Source organism: Bubalus bubalis, chromosome 18 (assembly GCF_019923935.1).
Source record: "Bubalus bubalis isolate 160015118507 breed Murrah chromosome 18, NDDB_SH_1, whole genome shotgun sequence".
In the NCBI taxonomy this organism is placed as follows: Eukaryota; Metazoa; Chordata; class Mammalia; order Artiodactyla; family Bovidae; genus Bubalus; species Bubalus bubalis.
This window is the reverse complement of record NC_059174.1, coordinates 50,538,167-50,559,223: the sequence shown is the minus strand read 5'-3', so window position 1 is coordinate 50,559,223 and position 21,057 is coordinate 50,538,167. Positions and strand designations below refer to the sequence as shown.

At 52.4% G+C, this 21,057-nt stretch overlaps 1 protein-coding gene across 6 annotated transcripts in view; it reads right to left on the bottom strand.

The window, feature by feature from the left end:
- The window catches only part of GRIK5 (glutamate ionotropic receptor kainate type subunit 5), a 63,730-nt gene that overhangs the window by 30,090 nt on the left and 12,583 nt on the right, over positions 1-21,057 (bottom strand). For 4 of the 6 annotated variants that reach the window (XM_045163254.1, XM_045163253.1, XM_025269188.3 and 1 more), the window contains exons 7-12: positions 20,620-20,673; positions 20,379-20,540; positions 18,504-18,656; positions 18,108-18,212; positions 17,872-17,979; positions 7,205-7,408 (exon numbers count right to left, since the gene is read on the bottom strand). In XM_045163254.1, coding sequence (XP_045019189.1) covers positions 7,205-7,408; positions 17,872-17,979; positions 18,108-18,212; positions 18,504-18,656; positions 20,379-20,540; positions 20,620-20,673 — 786 coding nt within the window. Of the gene's footprint in view, positions 1-2,546; positions 5,632-6,467; positions 6,977-7,204; positions 7,409-17,871; positions 17,980-18,107; positions 18,213-18,503; positions 18,657-20,378; positions 20,541-20,619; positions 20,674-21,057 lie in introns of those variants that run through there. The other 2 variants (XM_045163255.1, XM_045163256.1) reach the window with 2 other exon arrangements.

Below are 21,057 nucleotides of genomic sequence, written 5' to 3'. Positions count from 1 at the left end.
CAGTCTTTCCAGAAAGCAGTTCCACGATATATAACAAAAGCCATACAAAAGGTTTTCCTCTTTCACCTGGTAATTCTATTGAGAGTCAATTCTAGTCAGCTACAATGCAGACTAAGCTTTTGTGCATGAAGATGTTTGCTTGTGGTTGTTTATAACAGCACAAACAGATGGATAAAAATACCTGGAAACAACTAAAAAACGCTTCAATAAATTACAGTACATCCACATGGGGGTTAATGTGCAGCCGCGTGACACTGTGTTTAGGTTAAAACGCTAAGATTATTTTTAGCCTTTCGGGTTGGCAAAGATTTTTTTAAAAGATTGATAATACCCATTGTTGGCAAGAGTGTGGGAAATTTGACATTCTCGTGCACTCTGGGTGGGAATATAAATTGGTGGAACCTTTTTGAAGGGCCATTTGGCAGTATGTACTTAAAAAATATTCATACCCTTTGACCCAATGCTTCCACTGCTTGGAATTTATCCCTCAGGAACACCCCCACCAATCCACAGGCCCAGTTGATGGTAGCATTGTCTATGCTTGCAAAAACTGGAAACCATCCAAATATCCATCAATAGGGGATGAGTTAAATAATTCATGCCCAGTCGCACAAGGAAATCCTTTTGTCTCCACTTGAATTTCAAGTAGGTATCTCCAATGATCCACGCCCAGAGAGAACTCTCATCCTCCCCACTCAGAGTCTGCCCCTCCTATATCCTCCCCACCATGGAAACTGGCTTTACCGGTTTTGCCCAGCTGTTTAGCCAAACCCTGCAGTTACTTGACTCCTTGTGGCCTCTGGCACACACCCTACCTGGCGGTACACCTGACATAGCTACCACCCCAGCACAGCATCTTCTCTCTTCCACACCTTCCAACAACCTCTGAAATGGACCGTCCTGTCTCTACTCTTGGACCACTACGGTTATTTCTCAGCCACCACTGCATGCACGCTCATTCAGTCACGTCCGAGTCTTTGCCACCCTGTGGACTGTAGCCTGCCAGGTTCCTCTGTCCAGGGGATTCTCCAGGCAGGAATACTGAAGTGGGTTGCCATGCCCTCCTCCAGGGGATATTCCTGACCCAGGGATCGAACCTGCATCTTTTTTGTCTCCTGCATCGGCAGGTGGGTTCTTTACCACTAGCGACACCAGGGAAGCCCTGCCCAGAGTAATCATTTTTAAATGTTTTTGAAATTAAATCAAGGCCCTATATCCATGTAATGGAATATTATTCAGCCTCAAAAAGGAAGGCAGGGGACTTCCCTGGTGGTGCAGCAGTTAAGACTCCACACTTGCAATGCAGGGGGTGCAGGTTGCATCCCTGGTCAGGGAACTAAGATCCTACGTGCTGCACGGGGTAGCCTAATAATAATAATAATAGTAATAACGTGTGTGTGTGTGTGTGTGTGTGCGTGTGTGTGCGCACGCACGCGTGCTCAGTAGCTCAGTGGTGTCAGACTCTTTGTGACCCCATGGACTGTAGCCAGCCAGGCTCCTCCGTCCATGGGATTTTCCAGGCAAGAATACGGGAGTGGGTTGCCATGCCCTCCTCCAGAATAATAATAATACTTTTTTAAAAAGAAAAGCAGTACTCATCACGCTATAATGTGGATGAACCTCTCAAGCACACTATGCTGTGTGAAAGAAGCCAGACTCAAAAGGCCACATATTGGCTGGTTCCATTTACACAAAATGTCTAGAATAAGTAAATCATGGAGACAGAGAGCAGAGTGGTAATTGCCAGATGCTGGGAAAAGGGGCAAATGACAGTGACTGCTGTTGGGTTTGGGTTTTCTTTGGGGGTCATGAAAACGTCTTGAAACTAGAGAGAGGCAATGGTTATACAATACTGTGAATATACTAAACGCCACTGAATTGTATGCTTTAAAATGGTTACTTTTATATGAACTTCACCTCAATAAAAAAAGAATAAAGAAATTAGATCATGGCACCTTCCCTGCTTAAAACCTTCCCGTGGCTGCACAACACAATAAAAATACAATCCAAAAAGAGAGAGAAAAAAAGAAGGAATTCCTGGTGGTCCAGTAGTTGGGAATCAAGTGTTTTCACTCACGGGGCCTGGGTTCCATCCCTGTCTGGGGAACTAGGATCCTCAAGCCATGTAGCGAGGTCAAAAAGGAAAACAAAAAACAAAACACACCCAAATTCCATACCTGCAAGACCCCAGTGACCCAGGCTCTGTCCTTGGGCCTTGAATCCCCCCTTGCCCACTCCCCGCAAATCTGTGACAGAGGGAACATCATTCCCATTTCAAGAGGGGAAACTGAGATCAGAGAGGTGAAGTGGCTTGTCAGAGATCACATGGGAACACTTCCAACCTGAGGCCGGCTCCATCTGGTGTCTGACCAGCTCACAGCTGTGGACACCGTGGTGGCTGCCTGGACCCTTCTTCAGGACGGGACACTCACGGGCCCAGGTGTTGGTGGCTGTTTGCTCTGTAGGTGGAAGAAGCCCCTTGATGTCCCCTGAGGACAGCCCCTCTTCAATGATTTGTCGGTGGGGGGCATAAAAGCCTGGTCCCTTCCCTCAGGGGGACATCTTTAATGGCCACCCCAGCTCCAGAGCTGCCCGCAGGATGGTCACGACTGCCTCACAGCTCAACTCCTCCCTCTCTGCCCAAGCCTGCTCCTCCCTTCCCTCGTGCTAAGTCACTTCAGTCGTGTCTGACTCTTTGCGACCCCATGGACTGTAGCCCACCAGGCTCCTCTGTCCATGCAACTCTCCAGGCAAGAATACTGGAGTGGGTTGCCATGCCTTCCTTCAAGGGATCTTCCCCACCCAGGGATGGAACCTGGGTCTCCTGCATCTCCTGCATTGGCAGATGGGTTCTTTCCTGCGCACCACCTCACAAGGTAGGTTTCTAAGGGCGCCCCCACACACCTCCTGCCTGCTGATTTCCACCTGGAAATTCGCTTCCTGATCTCTTAAGTGCCAGACCAAAGTGCATAGAGTTTAGCCTGCAGGCCTGGGGGGTGACAACTGAAGTGTGTTGCTCGCTCAGTCGTGTCTGAAACTAGAGGACAAACTGGAATGGAGAGAGATGGAGGCCCAGAGCAGGCGGCTGAGAGGGGCGGGGCTGAGTTCACAGCCTGCCAGTGACAGCAGGGATAAAGCCAATTCCAGCAGTGGCCACTGGGTGGAATAAATGGACCATAATTGGAGCCTGGCGTCTGCGCCCTGCACCTGGTCCTGGGGTGGTTGGGGGGCTGCTGGTGCCCCGGGCTGTTTTCCCTCTGGAAGTCAGTCATCAGCTCTGGGCCAGCCTGCCGGGGTGCCAGCCCTGGCTCTGCCTGTCACCAGCCATGTGCTCTGGGCATGGTATCTGAGTGCCTCACTCTGTCCATTACAGAAATCTGAGCTAACACCAGGCCTTCCTCAAAGGGGTGGCCGTGAGGAGTCAAGGAGTTGTGTTAAGTTCATAAAGTTCGGACAAGGGCCTGGCATGGTGTGAGCATCACCCTGACCACTCCAGGCTTCCCAAGGACCTGCCGAGTGTCTGGAAAGGCCTCGGGTCAGACACACCCATCTGCAGCCTTGCGTGCTGGGGGCTGGTCCCTTCACGGCTGAGCCCCTGATCTCACATCGGTAGGAGGGCAGTGATCGTCTGGGCCAGGAAGGATTGTCAGAAGTAAGTGACACGTGCAAAGTTCCCGGCACGTGGCGTGAAGTTCACTGACGTCAGCTGCCACCATCGGGAAAACAGTGGGGAGTGTCTGTGTGAAGCTCAGTGTGCCTGGCCTTCCACAGCAGGCAGATGAGCCTCGGCGAGGCCAAACCTTGCCCATCCTTTGCAGTCAGCCTGCTCCTCCTCCAGTGTTCTTCCCCTAAATGTCATCGCTGGTGCCCGGTTGCCCAAATCAGAAACAGGAGGCGCGCTCACGTCCTCTCTCCTCCGTCCCTCACCCCAGGCAGTCACCAAGTCCAGGCCCTCTCCAGCCTCCCCTTCCATCCCTAAAGACCCTCTGGCAGCCCCTGCCACTCCCCACCCCACGACCGTCTCCTCATTTGAGCCAGCTCAACCCTTTGTGTGCAGGGGGTGCACCCCATGGCCGCCAGCTGAGGACCAAAGTCTTTAACCCTAAGAGCAAACCCAGGCCACTGAATCCCCAGGGTGTACCACAGCATCTGGTATGCAGTTGCTAAGTCATGTCCGACTCTTTGTGACCCCATGGACTGCAGCCCACCAGGCTTCCCTGTCCCCCACTATCTCCCACTCAAGTTCATGTCCATAGAGTCAATGATGCTATCTAACCATCTCATCCTCTGCCGCTCTCTTTTCCTTTTGCCTTCAATCTTTGCCAGCATCAGGTGATTTTTCCTACTGGTATACAGCAGGCACTCAGTAAATGCTAGCTGGCTGGAGGGCAGATGAATGCATGAATGGATGTCCATGCTGGCAGGAATAACACTAACAACGATAGAAAGAGAGTTCAGGCACACAGCGCCCACTACTTGCAGGGCCCTGTTCCAAGCCCCTACGCAGATTAACTCATTTTACACTCACAACGACCCTATGTGCCAGCATCTGTTATTTCTTCAGTTTTACAGGGAGGTTAAATAACTTGCCCAATGTCACACAACAAATGCTCTGCAGAGATTCAAACAAGACCCAGGACCCAGGAGCATAAACTTTTATGATTAGCAGCCACCAATCAGCAAAGTTCCCAATCCTCACCCCAGGTGCTCACCCCAAGCACCTTCACACCAAGTCCTAAGGCACAAGGAGTTAAACTCTTGCCCAAGGTCATACACTTATAAATAGGACTTCTTCCTTGATGAATGGACAGGCGTCCAGTTGACGGTGACTTTGGTTGGGGGTGGTTGTTACTCTCCTGGAATCTTATTTCTGGGGGCCCCGATGAACACAAAGTTCTGAGTTTACATGACTGGGGACCAGGCTATGGCGATGAGGTCACAGGTAAGGCTGCCAGTGAGGTGGGCATTAAGGCACTAGCTTCTGCCTCTGGGCTCCTCAGGTCCTGGCTTCAGACTCTTAAACCCACCCAGGGCTGAAGCTTTCAACCAGCTGGTGCCTGCAGAACAGTGCCTCAGGCCTGCCAGTTGGAATTGGCTTGGGTCGGGGGGAAGACTGAGTCACCAGTACCCTGGGGGACACCCCCACCTCCTTCTCCACCAGAGCAGCTGTTTTGTCCAGGGTTCTGAGGGCCCTTTCAATTGGAAAAAAAGTTCTGCAGTCAAAACAACTTTTGAAAATCAGTGCCCTAAGGGATCAACGTCCTTGTCAAGCAAAGTGGCCTTTTTGAGTTTACCCTGGTGACATTCAGGGGCTCGCATGCAGTGAGTTCTGGATGAAAGAGACAAGAAAGTGACAGTCTCCAATGCCCTCTGCCAAGTCCAATGTCAAGGCCACCCTGACTGTTTATGGCCAAAGGTCCCTGCTCCACACACCTGCCCTGGACATGCCCTAAGCCAGGGGCCTGTTTGTCTTTTCTGGGCATTTGCCCATGCAGCTTCTAGTGTCTGGAAGAAAAAGGAACTACAGGGTGGTTCCAGTAGTTCCCTGGTGGTCCAGTGATTAGGAATCCACACTTTCACTGCTGGGGCCCTGGGTTCAATCCCTGGTTGAGGAACCAAGATCTTTAAAGCCTGCAGGGCAACCAGAAACAAAGAGGAACTCAGGAACTACATATGACCAGCAACACGTGTGGTGTGTCTGTAACCCTCATTACAGACCTGTCAGCTATCATTAGCCCCCATCCTAGGAAGGGGAAACTGAGGCTGGGAGGAGAGAAATGACTCACGACAGCACTCATACCAGGGTGGGCCTGACTCCAAAATAGTCTTTCCACTGCACCCTCGCCTACCACCTCCCACCTGCCCTTCCTCTCCCCTCCTCACCTTACCCTCACATCCTGCCCACACTCAGGGCCCAGCTGCTCTTCTGATACATCCCTCTCTCTCTTACACACACCCCACCCAGCTGTTTGTAAATGCCATTTCTTCTCCTTCAAATAAGTTCTCCTCCTCCCAAACCCCACTTCACCCAGCTGACTATTTCACACTCTTTGGGAATCTGCTGGGGTGTCACCTCTTCCAGGAAGCCCTCCCTGGATCCCCGGCTGGGTCAGGAGCCTCTGGGTCCCTCCCTTGAGTTTTCCCCCTCAAAGTCCGGAAGGTTCTGTCTTGTGGTCATTTGTTTTTCTACATCTCAATGGGGCCCTGAGCTCTTGGAAGCAGGGTCCAGGTCCCCTAGGCTCATCACTATACCCTAGGCCTAGCAAGGTGCAAGGCACACACTGCTGCTGCTGCTGCTAAGTGGCTTCAGTCGTGTCCGAGTCTGTGCGACCCCATAGAGGGCAGCCCATCAGTCTGCCCCCGCCCCTGGGGTTCTCCAGGCAAGAATACTGAATTGGGTTGCCATTTCCTTCTCCAGTGCATGAAACTGAAAAGTGAAAGGGAAGTCGCTCTCGTGTCCGACTCTTAACGACCCTGTGGACTGCAGCCTACCAGGCTCCTCCGTCCATGGGATTTTCCAGGCAAGAGTACTGGAGTGGGGTGCCATTGCCTTCTCCAGGCACACACTAGACATTCTACACACATCTACGGGAAGAGTGGACTTGCGAGAGCAGTGGGTAACCTCGAAGTCCACCTGCTGGCAAGTGCCAGGGCACAGCACACCTGAGGTGCAGTCCCCAGCTGCCCCTCCTAGCTCCGCCTCCCACAGGAAGCTTTCTCCACCTCCTCCCGTTGTCCAGTCCCTCCATTTCCGACTTCTCGTCTCCTTCATTCACTCAAGTCTTTGTTAGTCGCTCAATCATGTCCAACTCTTCGCAACCCCATGGACTGTAGCCTCTGTCCATGGGATTTTCCAGGCAAGAATATTGGAGTGGATAGCCATTCCCTTCTCCAGGGGAACTCCCACATCACGGGTAGATTCTTTCCCGTCTGAACTTTGAACAAAGACAAAGCCGAGGCGGCAAGAAGGAAGCATCTGGAAGCCGGACACAGGAAGTGATGTGCATGGCCTTTGACACCGGAAGTGATGCACTGTCCCCTTCCCGTCTGTGCTGGCCCCGTGGTGCTCACCAGCCACAGGGGCACAGCACACCATGGGCTGGTGCCTAGTGTACATGCCAGGCTGGCCCTGAGGCCCCATTGACTGCCCTCCCTCCCTCCTCACCCGGCCCTCACCCCTTCCGCAGCCCCAGCCCCGCCGTACCCGGTTGATGAGCTCGCCAACCATGCCCGTCCAGGAGCCATTGGGCTCGGGCGCCCCGTACAGCCCGTCCTCCACCAGGCGCAGGCGGTACCGGAAGCGCAGCAGCTCGGCCAGCTCCCGCAGCATGTCCACGCAGAAGCCCTCGAAGCGCTCGTTCCCGGACAGAGCCTGGAAGTTGGGCCGGCGCATGACGTACGGGTTCTCCTGGGGAAGCAGGCAAGAAGAGGGGGTGGGGTCAGAGACGGGGCATCGAGGGGACGTCTGGGTCCCAGAGTCCACGCCAGCAGCTAGCTCCGGAACCTGCTCCCAGAGCAGGGGTGACGGAGTCCTGGCCTACCTACACCCCCTGTTTACTAATGCTCAGAGCCAGGGCAGGGTTGGGAGAGGTGGGATAAATTAGGAGGTTGGAATTAACATATTGTTGTTGTTTAGTCGCTAAGTGGTGTCCAACTCTTTGCCACCCCATGGACTGCAGTACTCCAGGCTCCTATGTCCATCAGTGTCTCCTGGAGTTTGCTCAAACTCAGTGTTACTGAGTCGGTAATGCCATCCAACCGTCTCATCCTCTGTCGCCCCCTTCTCCTTTGGCGTTCAGTCTTTCCCAGCATCAGGGCAGGCAGGGTCTTTTCCAGTGAGTCAGCCCTTCCCATCAGGTGACCAAAGTATTGGAGTTTCAGCTTCAGCATCAGTCCGTCCAATAAATATTCAGGGTTGATTTCCTTTAGGATTGACTGATTTGATTTCCTTGCAGTCCAAGGGACTCTGAAGAGTCTTCTCCAGCACCACAAATCGATAATCAATGAGGACCTACTGTGCAGCCCAGAGAACTATATTCATATTTTGTAATAACCTATAAGGGAGAAGAAGCTGAAAAAAAGAATATATATGTGTGTGTGTGTGTGTAAAAGGTGATTACCATATTATAGACCTGAAACTAACAACACTGTAGATCAACTATACCTCAAAAAAATATCAATAACTACTAAAAAACATAAATACTCAGAGCCATGGAAAAAGCACAGGGAACCTGCCAGCCCCTAGCAGATCCCAGGGAGCTGGTTTGATCTCCACCAGCCAAGTTAACATTCATTTATCTCAGTTCAAATGGGAACCTCCCTGGCAGTCTGGTGGTTAGGACTCGGCACCTTCACTGCTAGAGCCCTGGGTTCAATCCCTGGTCAGGAAAGTAAGATTCCACAAGCCAAGCAGCGCAGCCCATTAAAAAAAAAAAAAACTCAAATGGCTATGAGCAAGGCAGGTGACCCGAGTGAATCAGTCTGCACGGCGTGCATGGGCGCTCAGTTGTTGCGACCTCATGGATTATAGCCCACCAGGCTCCTCTGTTCATGGGATTCTCCAGGCAAGAATACTGGAGTGGGTTTCCATGCCCTCCTCTGGGTATCTTCCCGACCCAGAGATGGAACCCATGTTTCTTGCGTCCCCTAGGTTCTTTGCACTAGTGCCACGTGGGAAGCCCCTTGAGACGAATTACTTGTAATCCAAGTCACACACATATGCCTGTGTGACTGCAGCTGCGTGTGCGTCACTACACTTAGTTCCACAAAGCAGTCCTTCTTACAACTATGGCAGAATATCCTGGTATTTTCTGTCCTGCTCTGTCTCATTTTCCTACACAATCGATAGCGACCCACTCAACTGACTTCACGAGCCACCAAGGGATCCAAGAGGATCTGCCCTACCAGGATTTAGCTCCAGCCCAACGCTGTCATGAGAGTAGCAGGCCTGAGATGCCAGATGGTCCAATGTTAAGAGAATTTGGAAACCCAGGTTGTTTTGTAAAATCTCCTGATTATAAAGGTTAGCAAGAATTCAAATTCTAATACCATCTTTTTTTTAATGCTTTGCAGGCTAAACAAACACCTAACAGTTTGCAGTCTCTGGCCTACAGCCGTTTTGCTACGCTAATGCTTATTTCTGAGGGGTCTGAGCAGACTTTACTGACTTTTATTGTGCCAAATGAGACAAAAGCAGAGAGAATATTCCAAGTGTTACTAAGATGAGGTATAGGAAGATGATGGTAACAAAAGGGAAATTTATCTGTGCAGTTATTGTCTAAATGGTTGTACAGTGTCACCTTGGACTTAGGAATAAAAGGAGTTATGACTTAGGAAGCAGCCAGAAGAACCTTGGCCAATAATATCCACAATGGTTACCATATGGACTGAACACCTGCTGAGTACCAGCTCCTGCACTGCGTGTGTTCTTTGGATCTTATCACTTTATTTCCTCACAGCAACCTTACATGGGTGGTATTCTTAGACTCACTTTACATACGTGGAAACTAGGGCTTGGAATTCCCTGGTGGTCTAATGGTCAGGAATCCACCTGCCAATGCAGTGGACTAGGGTTCGATCCCTGGTCCAGGAAGATCCCACATGCCCTGGGGCAACTAAGCCTGTGCTCTGCAACTGCTGAGCCCGCACTCTAGAGCCATGCTCTGTAACAAGAAAAGCCGCCACAATGAGAAGCCTGTGCACTGCGACTAGAGAGCAGCCCCGGCTCGCTGCAGCTAGAGAAAGCCCACATGTGTGCAGCAATGAAGACCCAGCCAGCCAAAAATGAATGAATGAATGAATTAAAAAAAAACACAAACTGAGGTTCACAGAGGTCATCCTGCTGCCTCTCATTCAATACAGAATTCCTGAGCTCTGGGGTAGACGCACAGTATTCTGCAGCTCCTCCCGTCAAGAGGTAGAGTGGATTTCCTCTTGGGTCTGAGCTGGCCTCAAGACTTGCTTTGGCCAACAGAGTGTGGCGGAAGTAGTGCTGTGTGACTTTCAGCGCCTGGGTCCTCAGGCAGACCTCTTGGGACCTCAGCGTAAGGAAGCCTGGGCCAGCCTGCTGAAGGATGAGTAAGGATGAATGGACCAAGGTATGCTGGCCAACAGCCCAGCCTAGACACCAGCTGCACACAACCGCAGTGAGCGCAGCAGAACTGCTCAGGGAATTCCCTGGTGGTCCAGTGGTTAGGGCTCTGCACTCTCCCTGCCAAGGGTCTGGGTTCGATCCCTGGTTGGGAAACAAAAATGCCACAAGCGTCGAGATGCAGTCAAAAATAATTAAGTAAATCAATACATCAGTTTTAGGGACTCCCCTGGGGGTCAAGTGCTTAGGATTCTGTGTTTTCACCACCGAGGGTGCTGGCTCAATTCCTGGTCGGGGAACTAATATCCCACAAGCTGCATGCTGCGGCCACATTAGAAAAACAAAACAAAACTGTTCAGTTGACCCATAGCATCATGAGAAATGATCATCATTGTTGGAAGCCTCCAGGTTTGGGGGCAGTTTGTTCTACAGTGGTAGGTACTATGGTGTTAGTCACTCAGTCACATCTGACTCTTCTTGACCCCAAGGACTGTAGCCCACCAGGCTCCTCTGTCCATGGGATTCTCCAGGCAAGAATACTGGAGTGGGTAGCCATTCCCTTTTCCAGGGGATCTTCCCTACCCAGGGCTCGAACCTGGGTCTTCTGCATTGCAGGCGGACTCTTTACCATCTGAACCACCAGGGAAGCCTGATAGGTACTAGAAGGTACCTATAAGATGCTACAGACTGGATTCCTGGACCCCAGCAAAGCCCCTGAGCTGAGGGGAGATGGGGCGGAGGGAAGTCAGTACTTTTCTCTCTCTCCAAAGCCACATTTCTAAATCCAAACTTGTGGAGCCGAGAGCAGGGATGAGACGATGCTAATAATAGCAGCGGCAGCTAGCATTTCGTGGGCTTGCTGTGCGACAGCTGTCCTGTCAGCGTAGGAGGTCGGTATTATTACCTCTATTTGAGAGATGAGGACACAGGTCCCTAGAAGTGAAGTAGTAAGTGGTTGAGATGGACAAGTCAGGCTGAGTCCACAGCTCTGCTCTTAAGCTCTGCGCCAGACTAAACTCAAGTGGACAGAATCAGAGAGCAGACCTGTGAGTAGCCAGATACAGAGATGGGGGTGAGGAAGGGGAAGCCCAGGTACCGAAGCCAGAGAATCAGAAATTAGGAATTCTCTAAACAAGCAAGTGTTAGAGCTGGAAGGTTCTGGTACAGACCTCTGGACATACAGAGGAGGAAACTGAAGTTCAGAGAAGTCAAGTGCCTTGCCCAAGGTCACACAGCCGAAGCAAGGCAGTGGGAAGGGGAGATGGAGCAGAGGCTGGATTTGAAACCCATTGCTGTACTCGCCAAAGCCCTCATTCCTTCCATCAGGCCGCTCTCCCAATTCAAGACTGAGGCATCTGGGCTGTAGATTTGGGTTCAAAGCCTCAGGATCAGGGTGGGAACTGACAGAGCCAAAAATAAGGGCTGAGGCCTGGGAACAGAACTCAAGGTCAGAAAACAAGTGATCTAGCATTCAATCTGCAGTCCCAGACCATCAGAGCTGGGGGCCTGAAGGAGCCTCTAATCCAAGGTTTTCGGACTCCTTCAAAAAAGAATCTTCTGCAGAAAACCCAGCTTTGCAGACAGTGGGATGTTGCTAAGTCTGATTCTGAGAATTCATCCGAGTGGCTATGCACCTGCGCACAAGAATGCAGGTCCAGGGGAGTCACGGCAGCGCCTCTTGTAGCAGGAACAAAGACTGAAACAGCCTAATTTGGAACAGGTTAAAAAGATTATTGATGTCATCAAAGAATCCCAGGCAACTACTGAAATAACAAGTTCTATAAGATATATTAAGAGGAAAAAAACAAGCTACAGAACAACGTGTACAATATGCTATTCTTTGTGAAGGCAAGAGTGGGGATGTGCTTGTATATGCTCAGATATTTCTGGGAGGATGGGGAAAAAATGGGGACTGGAGAGGGAAAGAGACAGATTTTTTTCACTCCTTACCCACCCTGCAAGCCTTGAATTCAATTTAATGGAGAATTAAATTGAATGCTATTTAATTCTATTTAATTACTTCTGTCCCACCCCCAGTTTAACATTTTTAATTTTAAAATATTTAAAACATCTTAAAGATGATATGTAAATGTATATGAAAATGCAAAAGATCAAAAGAACCAAAGCAATCCTAAAGTAGAATATGAGAACTGAAGGGTTTACCATAGCTTTAACACAACTTAAAGCCGTGGTGTTTTAAGACAATGTGGTAGTAGAGCAAAGACAGACAGACAGACAGTAGAATGAAGAATCTGTACATCCACAGGTAAATGTATACTTGATTTAGGTGGCGCTAGTGGTAACCTGCCTGCCAATGCAGGAGACATAAGAGTTGTGGGTTCAAACCCCGGGTCGGGAAGATGCCCTGGAGGACGGCATGGCAACCCACTCCCCTATTCTTGCCTGGAGAATCTCATGGACAGAGGAGCCTGGCGGGTTACAGTCCATAGGGTCACACAGAATCAGACACAACTGAAGCGACTTAGCATGCAAGCATGCATGATTTATGACAAGGGTAAGACTGTAGCGAGAAAAGAAAGAATGAACATTTTGATAAATGATGCCTTTCAATAAAACATCCATATGGGAAAAAAGTATTCTGATCACTCCTCCTCACATGATACATAAAAAGCAATTCTAGGTGGACTGTAGATCTAAATGTAAAAGACAAAATTATTACAAAGAAACATACAGGAAAATAGTATGTTTATGATTTTGGGGTAGGCAGAGAATTCTTTTTTTTTTTTGTCCATGCCTTACCACATGTTAGATCTTAGTTCCCCAACCAGCGATCAAACCCATGCCCCCTACAGTGGAAATGCAGGGTCTTAATCACTGGACCACCAGGGAAGTCCCAAGAATTCTTAAATTCTAAAAGCATTAAGCAGAAAGGGGGGAAAATGGATAAAATGGACTTTAGGAAAATTAAAAATCTTTTCCTCAAAAGATACCACTGAGGGGAATTCCCTGGTGGTTGAGTGGTTAGGACTCCACGCTTTCACTGCCAAGGGCCCGGGTTTGATCTCTGGTCAGGGAACTAAGATTCCAAAAGCCACACAAGCGCGGCTGAAAAAAAGAAAAAACAAACCTCCGAGAGTGAAAAGGAAAGTCACAAAGTGGGAGAAGATCTCTGCAATGCATATTCCGACAAAGAACTTATATCCAGAATACACAAATATATTACAAATCAATAAAAAGGTCAGATATCCCAAGTTTCTGAATATACAGAAAGCTTTGAGCAGGGACCTCCCAAAAGGAGATTTCAGATAGGCAATAAATGAAAAGTGGTCAACTTCCCTGACCATTAAGGAAACGTACATGAAAATCACAATAGGGTCGGTGGCTTTCTGTACTCAGCACCAGCAGAAGTGAGTAGCGACTGGAATCCTCCTTCATACACCATGGGTGGGAATAGAGATGGGTACCATGGCTTAGGAAGATGCTTTGTTAGTATCTGCAGAAGCTGAAAACCCCAACGATTCTTCTCTTGCCTATACACTTGACAGGAATGCCTATCCGTTCACCAAAGGGCATGTGGCAGAGTATCCACAGCAAGACTATTCACAACAGCAAAAGAACTAGAAACAGCTCCAACACCCATCAATTTGGTGGGTAAATAAATCGAGGTTCGTTCATGTAACACAACAGGTTAACAACACTAAAGGCTTCCCTGGTGGTTCAGCAGTAAAGAATCTGCCTGCCAAACAGGAGACATTGTTCGATCCCTGGTCCAGGAAGATCCCCTGGAGAAGGAAATGGCAACCCACTCCAGTATTCTTGCCTGGAGAATCCCATGGACAGAGGAGCCTGGCGGGCTACAGTCGATGGGGTCGCCATGAGTCGGACGTGACTTTGCGACTGGACCACAATGCGACTAAACCATTTGCAACAAAGTTGGTGAATCTCACAAATGTATGCACAAGAGAGAATACAGAATATGATGCCATTTATGTGAAGTTCAAAGCAGGCAAATCTACTCTGTGGTGATAAAAGTTGAGACCGTGGCAGGAGTTAAGAGACCCGAAGGGGCATGTGGACGGCTGGTCCCACAAGTGTGCTCAGTTACTGAAAATTCAGTGATCAGTAAGTACGCTCATGATTTGTGAAAGTTTCTGTATGCATGTTACACTGCTAGGGAAAAAAAACCCTTGAAACTAAAACCAAAAATGTTAAAGTAGGATGGGTTCTGGAAAATTCTTCACAAGCTGCTTGCCTTGACCCTTTGATGAAGCCAGGACCCAACTCCATATCCATGACTTCCTGGAGCTCAGTTTAAAGAACCTTGATCTAGTCCACCACCCTTCACTCTGTCATGAATATTTTAATTCCTTCATTTTACAGGAGGAAGCTGAGAACAGACAGAAGAGACCCACCCTGGTCACCAAGTGTACAGACAGCTGGGCCAGGTCTAGAACGGAAGTGAAGGCTTGGAAAGAAGCAGAGATCGACGTGTTGTGGTTCAAGGTAGAGACACGTGCGCCCTGCCATCTTCCAGTTGGGCCACTCATGTCCCCTAACCCTCCTGTGCCTTATTTTTGTCTGAAAATTGGGAGTCACCATTGTACCAGCCTCAGGACTGCCATGAACACTGAGTAACTCCAGCAAAGGACTCGGCACACAGCTCAAAGACGCTGGGCATGATGATTGCTACTCTTTTGTGGGGCAGCCATGCCATGTGGCTTGTTTGAGCTGGGATCTTAGTTCCCTCACTAGGGATTGAACCCATGCCCCCTGCAATGGAAGTCTGGAGTCGTAACCACTGAACCGCCAGGGAAGTCTCAGTTGCTATTCTTATTGAGGATACCAGGTCAGAAAAAAGAGAAAAAAGGGATTCCCATGTGCTCAGCATGTTTTGCCAGCAGGACATTGCCAGGGGGGTCCTCTGATCTCATGCAATCCTGCCACAGCGTTTCAAGGTGGGACTATTAGACCCATTTACAGATAAAGGTATGGAACCTAGAGAGTCGGACACTGAGGTCCAGGTGAAGTCAGGAATGCAAGTGAGGTCTGTCTGACCCCAGAAAACCAAAGAGCAAGATAAGATGTCATGCCTTAATGAAAAGGAATGCCAGGAAAGGAGAAAACTCTCTGGGATGGCCCAGCACGGCATCATCCCCTGGGACCTGTCCCACACCCGCAGCTTCCCTGTGGGACCTCCTTCAGTCTTGGCACCAGCCTGATCTCTCAGCTCCAGACATGTGGACCCCACCCTGGGGATAACCCCAGCCTCCACCCCATCAAGGACCTCCTCCTGCTCCTTCCCTCAGGCCAGCCCATCAGCACCCCACATCAGGTCCCTCCCTCCCCACACCCCCAGCCCAGCTCAAGCCTCATCCTCCCATCTGACCTGGAGCATCTCTCTCCTGCAGTCTCCCTCAGGGCCCAGCTTTTCCAAACATCCAGATCTGGCCCTGTCCCTTCCGGTTTAACAGTCTCCAAGGTACATGCCAGCCACTTCAGTCACGCTGGACTCTTTGTAGACTGCCAGGCTCCTCTGTCCACAGGATTCTCCAAGCAAGAATCCTGGAGTGGGTTGCTGTGCCCTCCTCAAGGGGATCTTCCCAACCCAGGGATCAAACCTGCATCTCCTGCATTACAGGCGGATTCTTGGCTGCTGAGCCACCAGGGCAACCCCTCCAAGGTACAGAATGAGCATGACTAAGCTCTTCAGAGGCCCTCCCCACCTGTCACGGCGTTCACCACTCCTCCATGCTCGCTGGGTGCAGGCGCCATCCCAAGCCCTGGGGACCAGAGCGCGAAATAAGACAGGTCCTGACAACTTCGTGCCCCTCCCGCCGGTGCCCAGGCTGACTCACGCCTGTGTTGCCAAGTGCCTGGCACAGGCCCTGCCCAGAAACATGAGTCTGAGAAAGTTCATGAACAAAGAGGCACACTGAGGCTGCTGCTTCCACATTCAACCAGGCAAACACTTCCTGAGGCCCCTCCTCCTGGGAGTTCCTGCTGCCTGGGAGGCCAGGCCCCCTCCTCTGTGCACCCAACTCCTACACAGCTTCTAAAGCCCCATCTAATGCCACCTCCTCCGTGAAGCCTTCCTTCCTCAGGCTTTTGAACGTTCAGGCAGCCCCTCCTTTCTGTGGGGCCCCCTATCACCCTGGCTGGGAATGATTGTGTCCAGGTCCACCTCCTTCATCAGACTGGGATCCCCTCCCCGGGGCCACTGGAGGACAGAGAGACCACGAGACCACCTGTGACTCATCCCAGTGATACTCTGGGATTTGTATCAGATCTGGTGCAGCTTCAGTAAATATTTGTAGAATGGATGAGCAAATGAATGACTCCATCACAAGAAAAATGAAGGTTAGGAGGAGGGCAACACGGGCTCAGGGGCCCTGGGGAAAAGGGGAGACAAGTGCGGGAAGAGGCCGGAAGCCCCCAGGTCATGGCTGTGCTCTCCTGACATACCCGCCCTGACGTCTGCCCCTGCTCCCCACCCAGAACCCCAGGAAGCCTCTGGGGTGCACTTCGCTTCCACGTGTGCAAGGAGGTGCTCCTTCTCCCAGTCAGCCTGGCCTGGCCCTCAGGGCCCCTCGGTGAGGCTGTTAGGAAGCGTCTGGTTTCCCGTCTACAGGCCATCTGTCCCTCCCCAGCAGGCTCGCTGGCCCTTCTCCAGAGGGACGCGAGGCCCACACTAGGTTTGGAGTTCCCCAGGGACCAAGGGAATGGCTCAGCGTGCGACACACTGCTTTGGGGCCTCTGCCGTCCTGCGGAACCCGTGTAATCCTCCCAAGCTCAGCGTCCACAGCTATCGGCCAGCCCAGCTCACAGTGACCGGGGGGTTCCCCCCAGACAACAGATACCACCCGGCCAGGGACCCAGCTGCTCCAAAGCCCAGCGGCTCGGGGCACCCTCCTGCTCCCCAGGTCCTGAGCATCTCCCCTCCCTGACCTCCTGGCAGGAGGCAGAGGGTTCAGGGGACAGGGCAGGGGTTGCAAGTATGTTCCTCAGCTCCAGCCAGGACCCAGCTTGTAAACTGCTACCTGACCGTCAAAAGGAGAAAGACAGGACAGACCTCACCGAGCAGCTGAGAGGTTTAAAGAGCGACGCCTGCCAGGGCCTAGCACACTGCCTGACGTAAAAGCAGGTTCGAAATCCTCACTGACACACAACGGCTCCTTGGTCTCTGACCTGGCGAAACGTAGGACTGGCGCCCCAGGGGCCACAGGGCCATGATCGTGCCAGGGCTCAGGAAGGGGAGGACTGGCCTTCAGAGCATAGTGCTTAAGACCCAAGCTGCGTAGATGCAGAGACGTGGCATCCATCTCGGCCATGCCTTAGACTTGCTGTGTGACCTGGCCAAGTCGCTTCACCTCTCTGAGCCTCTTCAAGATGGATATTAAATAAGCTGGTGTGTGTCAATAGGCTTGGAGGGCCAATGTGACAAAATGACCTTTCCCGCGATGGTGATTCACGGGGGCCACCCTGGGCCGGGCGCTGTGCGAGGCCCCTGCCTGCGGTGCCAGTGGAATGCTCATGCTGACAGTGGTTACCGTCTCTGCCAGGCATTGGCAGGCTGGCAGCTCCCGGGGCTGGACCTGGCTCTAATAAGGTCAGAGTCTGTGCCCGCTGAGGCTCCAGCAGCAATTAGGCAGGTAACATCTTGTCCACAATCAGGGGTCGTCGGGTGCCCGGGTGACATCTCCCCTGTTCCAGGTGCTGGGCCAGCCCTGGCAATGCATCCCGCCTCCTCACTAGGACCAGGCGGGGGCACCGCTCAGCAGAGGCCGCTGCATCCATGGCCCACCCCGACGAGCGCCACTCACCAGGATGGTCGTAACCACCAGCGTCTTGTTGGCCAGCGTCTGTGACAGGTTGATATCCAGGGTGGTGGCGTTCATGGCCAGCGTCCGGTTAGAGTACCACACCCCGATCTGAGGCAGAGAGGGCGCCGTCAGCACGGGCTCTGCCCCACCAGAAGATGCCTCAGCCCTCGGGCCCTGCCCTACCCTCACCCCCCAACCCCATCAAGGCCCCCTGCCATCACCCTGGGGAAGCTCACCTCCCGGTGGCCCTGCCGAGACTTCTCCAAGATGCGCAGCGTGTAGTTGGTCCTCTGCCCTTTGCTGTTGAACTCGACCCGCCCAGTTAGCCCGTCATACTCTACCTAGCAGGGCGGGAGGAGGGCAGAGGGAGGGGTGGCAGGGGCCCAGAGGGAGGAGACGACAGAGAGAGAGAGGGAGAGGGACCAGGAAGGACCGCAGGTGAACAGAGAGGAGGCGGGACAGAGAAATGGGGCGAGAACAGCACAGACGGAGGAAGGCCGGGGCCAGAGGGAGCACAGAGGCGGGGAGCAAGGTCGGAGGCACAGGGAGTGGGGCGCGGGGGGACATAGTGAGTGCCCCCACGCCCGAAGCAGGCTGCCGCGCCCCCTCGGCCCGCCCCGCTCCCGGCTCACCATGCGCAGGTAGTTCATGAGGCTGGTCCCGTGGGGCCAAATGTTGGCCGATGTACAGGCCAGAGGCTTCACGCCGATCTCCTGGCTGCGGTTCAGCTCCCGGACGGCGCTCACCACCACATGCACGGCATCAAACATCAGGGCAGCCGACAGCTGGGGGGTGGACGGTGGGGTGGGGGGCAGAGATGGGGAACGGGTGGGAAAGACGGAGTTCAGCCAAGGGAGGCCCAAAGCTCCGTGGTATTTACCCCAAGCCCTCAGATATTGCTCTCTCCAGGAATGTAAAATCATGAGGTCAGGAGCGAGGAGGGGTTTCTCCCGTCGTCAGGGCGGCTTGTCCTGTGTGGCATGTGTCATGGGAAGGGCACGTCCAAGAGGGCTTGCCTGGACAGCCAGCTGTCACCCCCACAGCGGGGAGGTTCGTGGGCACAGGGATCCATGCGTCTTTGTGGCTGACATGGGGTCATGGAGGTGGGGAAGGGAGACGGCCACAGCCCCTGTCTGAGTGTGTCCAGGGACACACTTATGTGGGCGGGGCTGGACAAACGTGCATATTTGTCTATCCGTGGGGGGAGGGGCGCCATGTGCAGGAGACAGGAGGGCATGAGGGTTATGGGCCAGGGGCTGGGTGGCAGGCGACTCCGAGCTAGAGGCCTGGCTCTGCTACTAATATTTCCTGCAGAGAGCTGAGTCCACACCCCTCCCCACATCTCCACTTCCTCCCTGGTAAAAGTAAAGGTAACAGTTAACTCTGCCTCCGAGTGCTTATGTGGGGTTCCAGGGACAGAACGCATGCAAAGAGCTCAAAACAGCGCCTGGCACCCAGTGAGGGCTCAACACGCACAGGCCACTGGGCTGTGTCTGTGAATTCGGGGCGTGTGTCTGGGAGAACCTGGCAGAACATGTCTCAGCGGGCTGGGTGTGACAGTCTGAGTAGCCGTGTGGTGTCGGTAGGTGCAGGGTGCGGACGGATGCGCGTCTGTCCGTGTGTGTGCATGAGGGCCCTGCATGCACACGTCTGAACGCGTGGCTCGGTGTCTGTGTGAGTTTCTGTGCACCAAGGTGTGTCTTCTCGGTACCCTAGTGTCTGACTAGATGTCTGTGAACAAATACACGTTAAGTATGCATCTTTTGTATGTCTGCATTTATTCAACACGTTTTCGGACATCTACCCTGAGCCAGCTGGTTTTAGGTGTGGGGATACAATAATGAACAAAACAGACAGAAACCCCTGCCCTCATGGAACTTACAACCTAAATCCCTATAAATACATCTAAGCACAACATACAGCAAGCCAGGGGGTGATTAGACAAGCAAAGACAGGTGCTATGGAGAAGAACCCAGCAGGGAAGGGGGCTAAACAGTGGGTGTGTGTTAGTCACTCAGTCGTGTCCGACTCTCTGTGACCCCATGGACTGTAGCCCTCCAGGCTCTTCTGTCCATGGGATTCTCCAGGCAAGAATACTGGAGTGGGTTGCCATTTCCTTCTCCAGGGGATCTTCCCGACCCAGAGATGGAACTCGGGTCTCTCACATTGCAAATAGCAGGTAGTTGGCCATTTTTAAAATAGGGGGGCATTTAAGCAGTAACTTGGTGATGAGGGAGCGAACTGCTAGCTCCCTGGGGATGTGCATGCAGAGCAGCAGGAAGAGCAAGTGCAAAGGCCCTGGGGTGTGCATGTGCTGGGGCACCTGGAGGTGTGGCTGGAGCAGGTGGAGAGGAAGAAAGGGTCAGACTTAACCCCGGGGCTGCACCATGAGGCCTCCTGGATGAACTCAGAAAGCAAGAGGGGTACTGGGGGTTCTGAGCACGATCGGCCAAAGCCTGAAGGGGCCCCAGACGTGTCTATGTGCTGGGAGGAGGGTGCGAGCTCACCGCAGGGCCGGGGTAGGTGCTGGCTTCACAGTTCTCCCTCCAGGACATGTTGAGGCTGCGCACGAACTCGGGATAGAAGGGGTGCGAGGTGTTGAACATGGAGAAGCCCAGGATGTTGGAGGAGTCCTCCACGACCCCGTCCAAGTGCAGGATGGGGAAGTCCTGGGGCCGAGAAGTGGGCGTGAGGCTGGGGCGGGCCCGCCTGGGGCAGAAGCGGGTGGGGGCTGCAGGGGGTACGCACCATGGTGGTGAGGATGTACTTGTAAAACGCTGAGGTCATTCCCAGCTCTGAGGCCTGGAGAACAGAGGAGGCAGAAATGGGAAGAAGCTGAGAGACACCCCGTGGGAAATAGTAAGAGACACCCAGGGACAGAGAGAGACAAGGAAAAAGGGTGGAGGTGGGGTAGGTAACCTTAACTTTAACCCCCAGGTTGCCCCAAAGCCAAGTTTGGGGCTGCTAATGTGTAGGGCTCAGCCTGGTCACAGGTCAGAAAGACTACGCCTTGCCATCTTTAAAAGCACTTTGCCATGAAAGGATGCCCATTTAAATCTCAAGATTTGGGGGAATTCCCTGGAGGTCCAGTGGTCAGGACTCTGCGCTTCCACTGCAGGGGGCACAGGTTCAATAGGGAATCTAGGAGCCCACCTGCCTCGCAGCATGGCCAAAAAAGAAAAAATT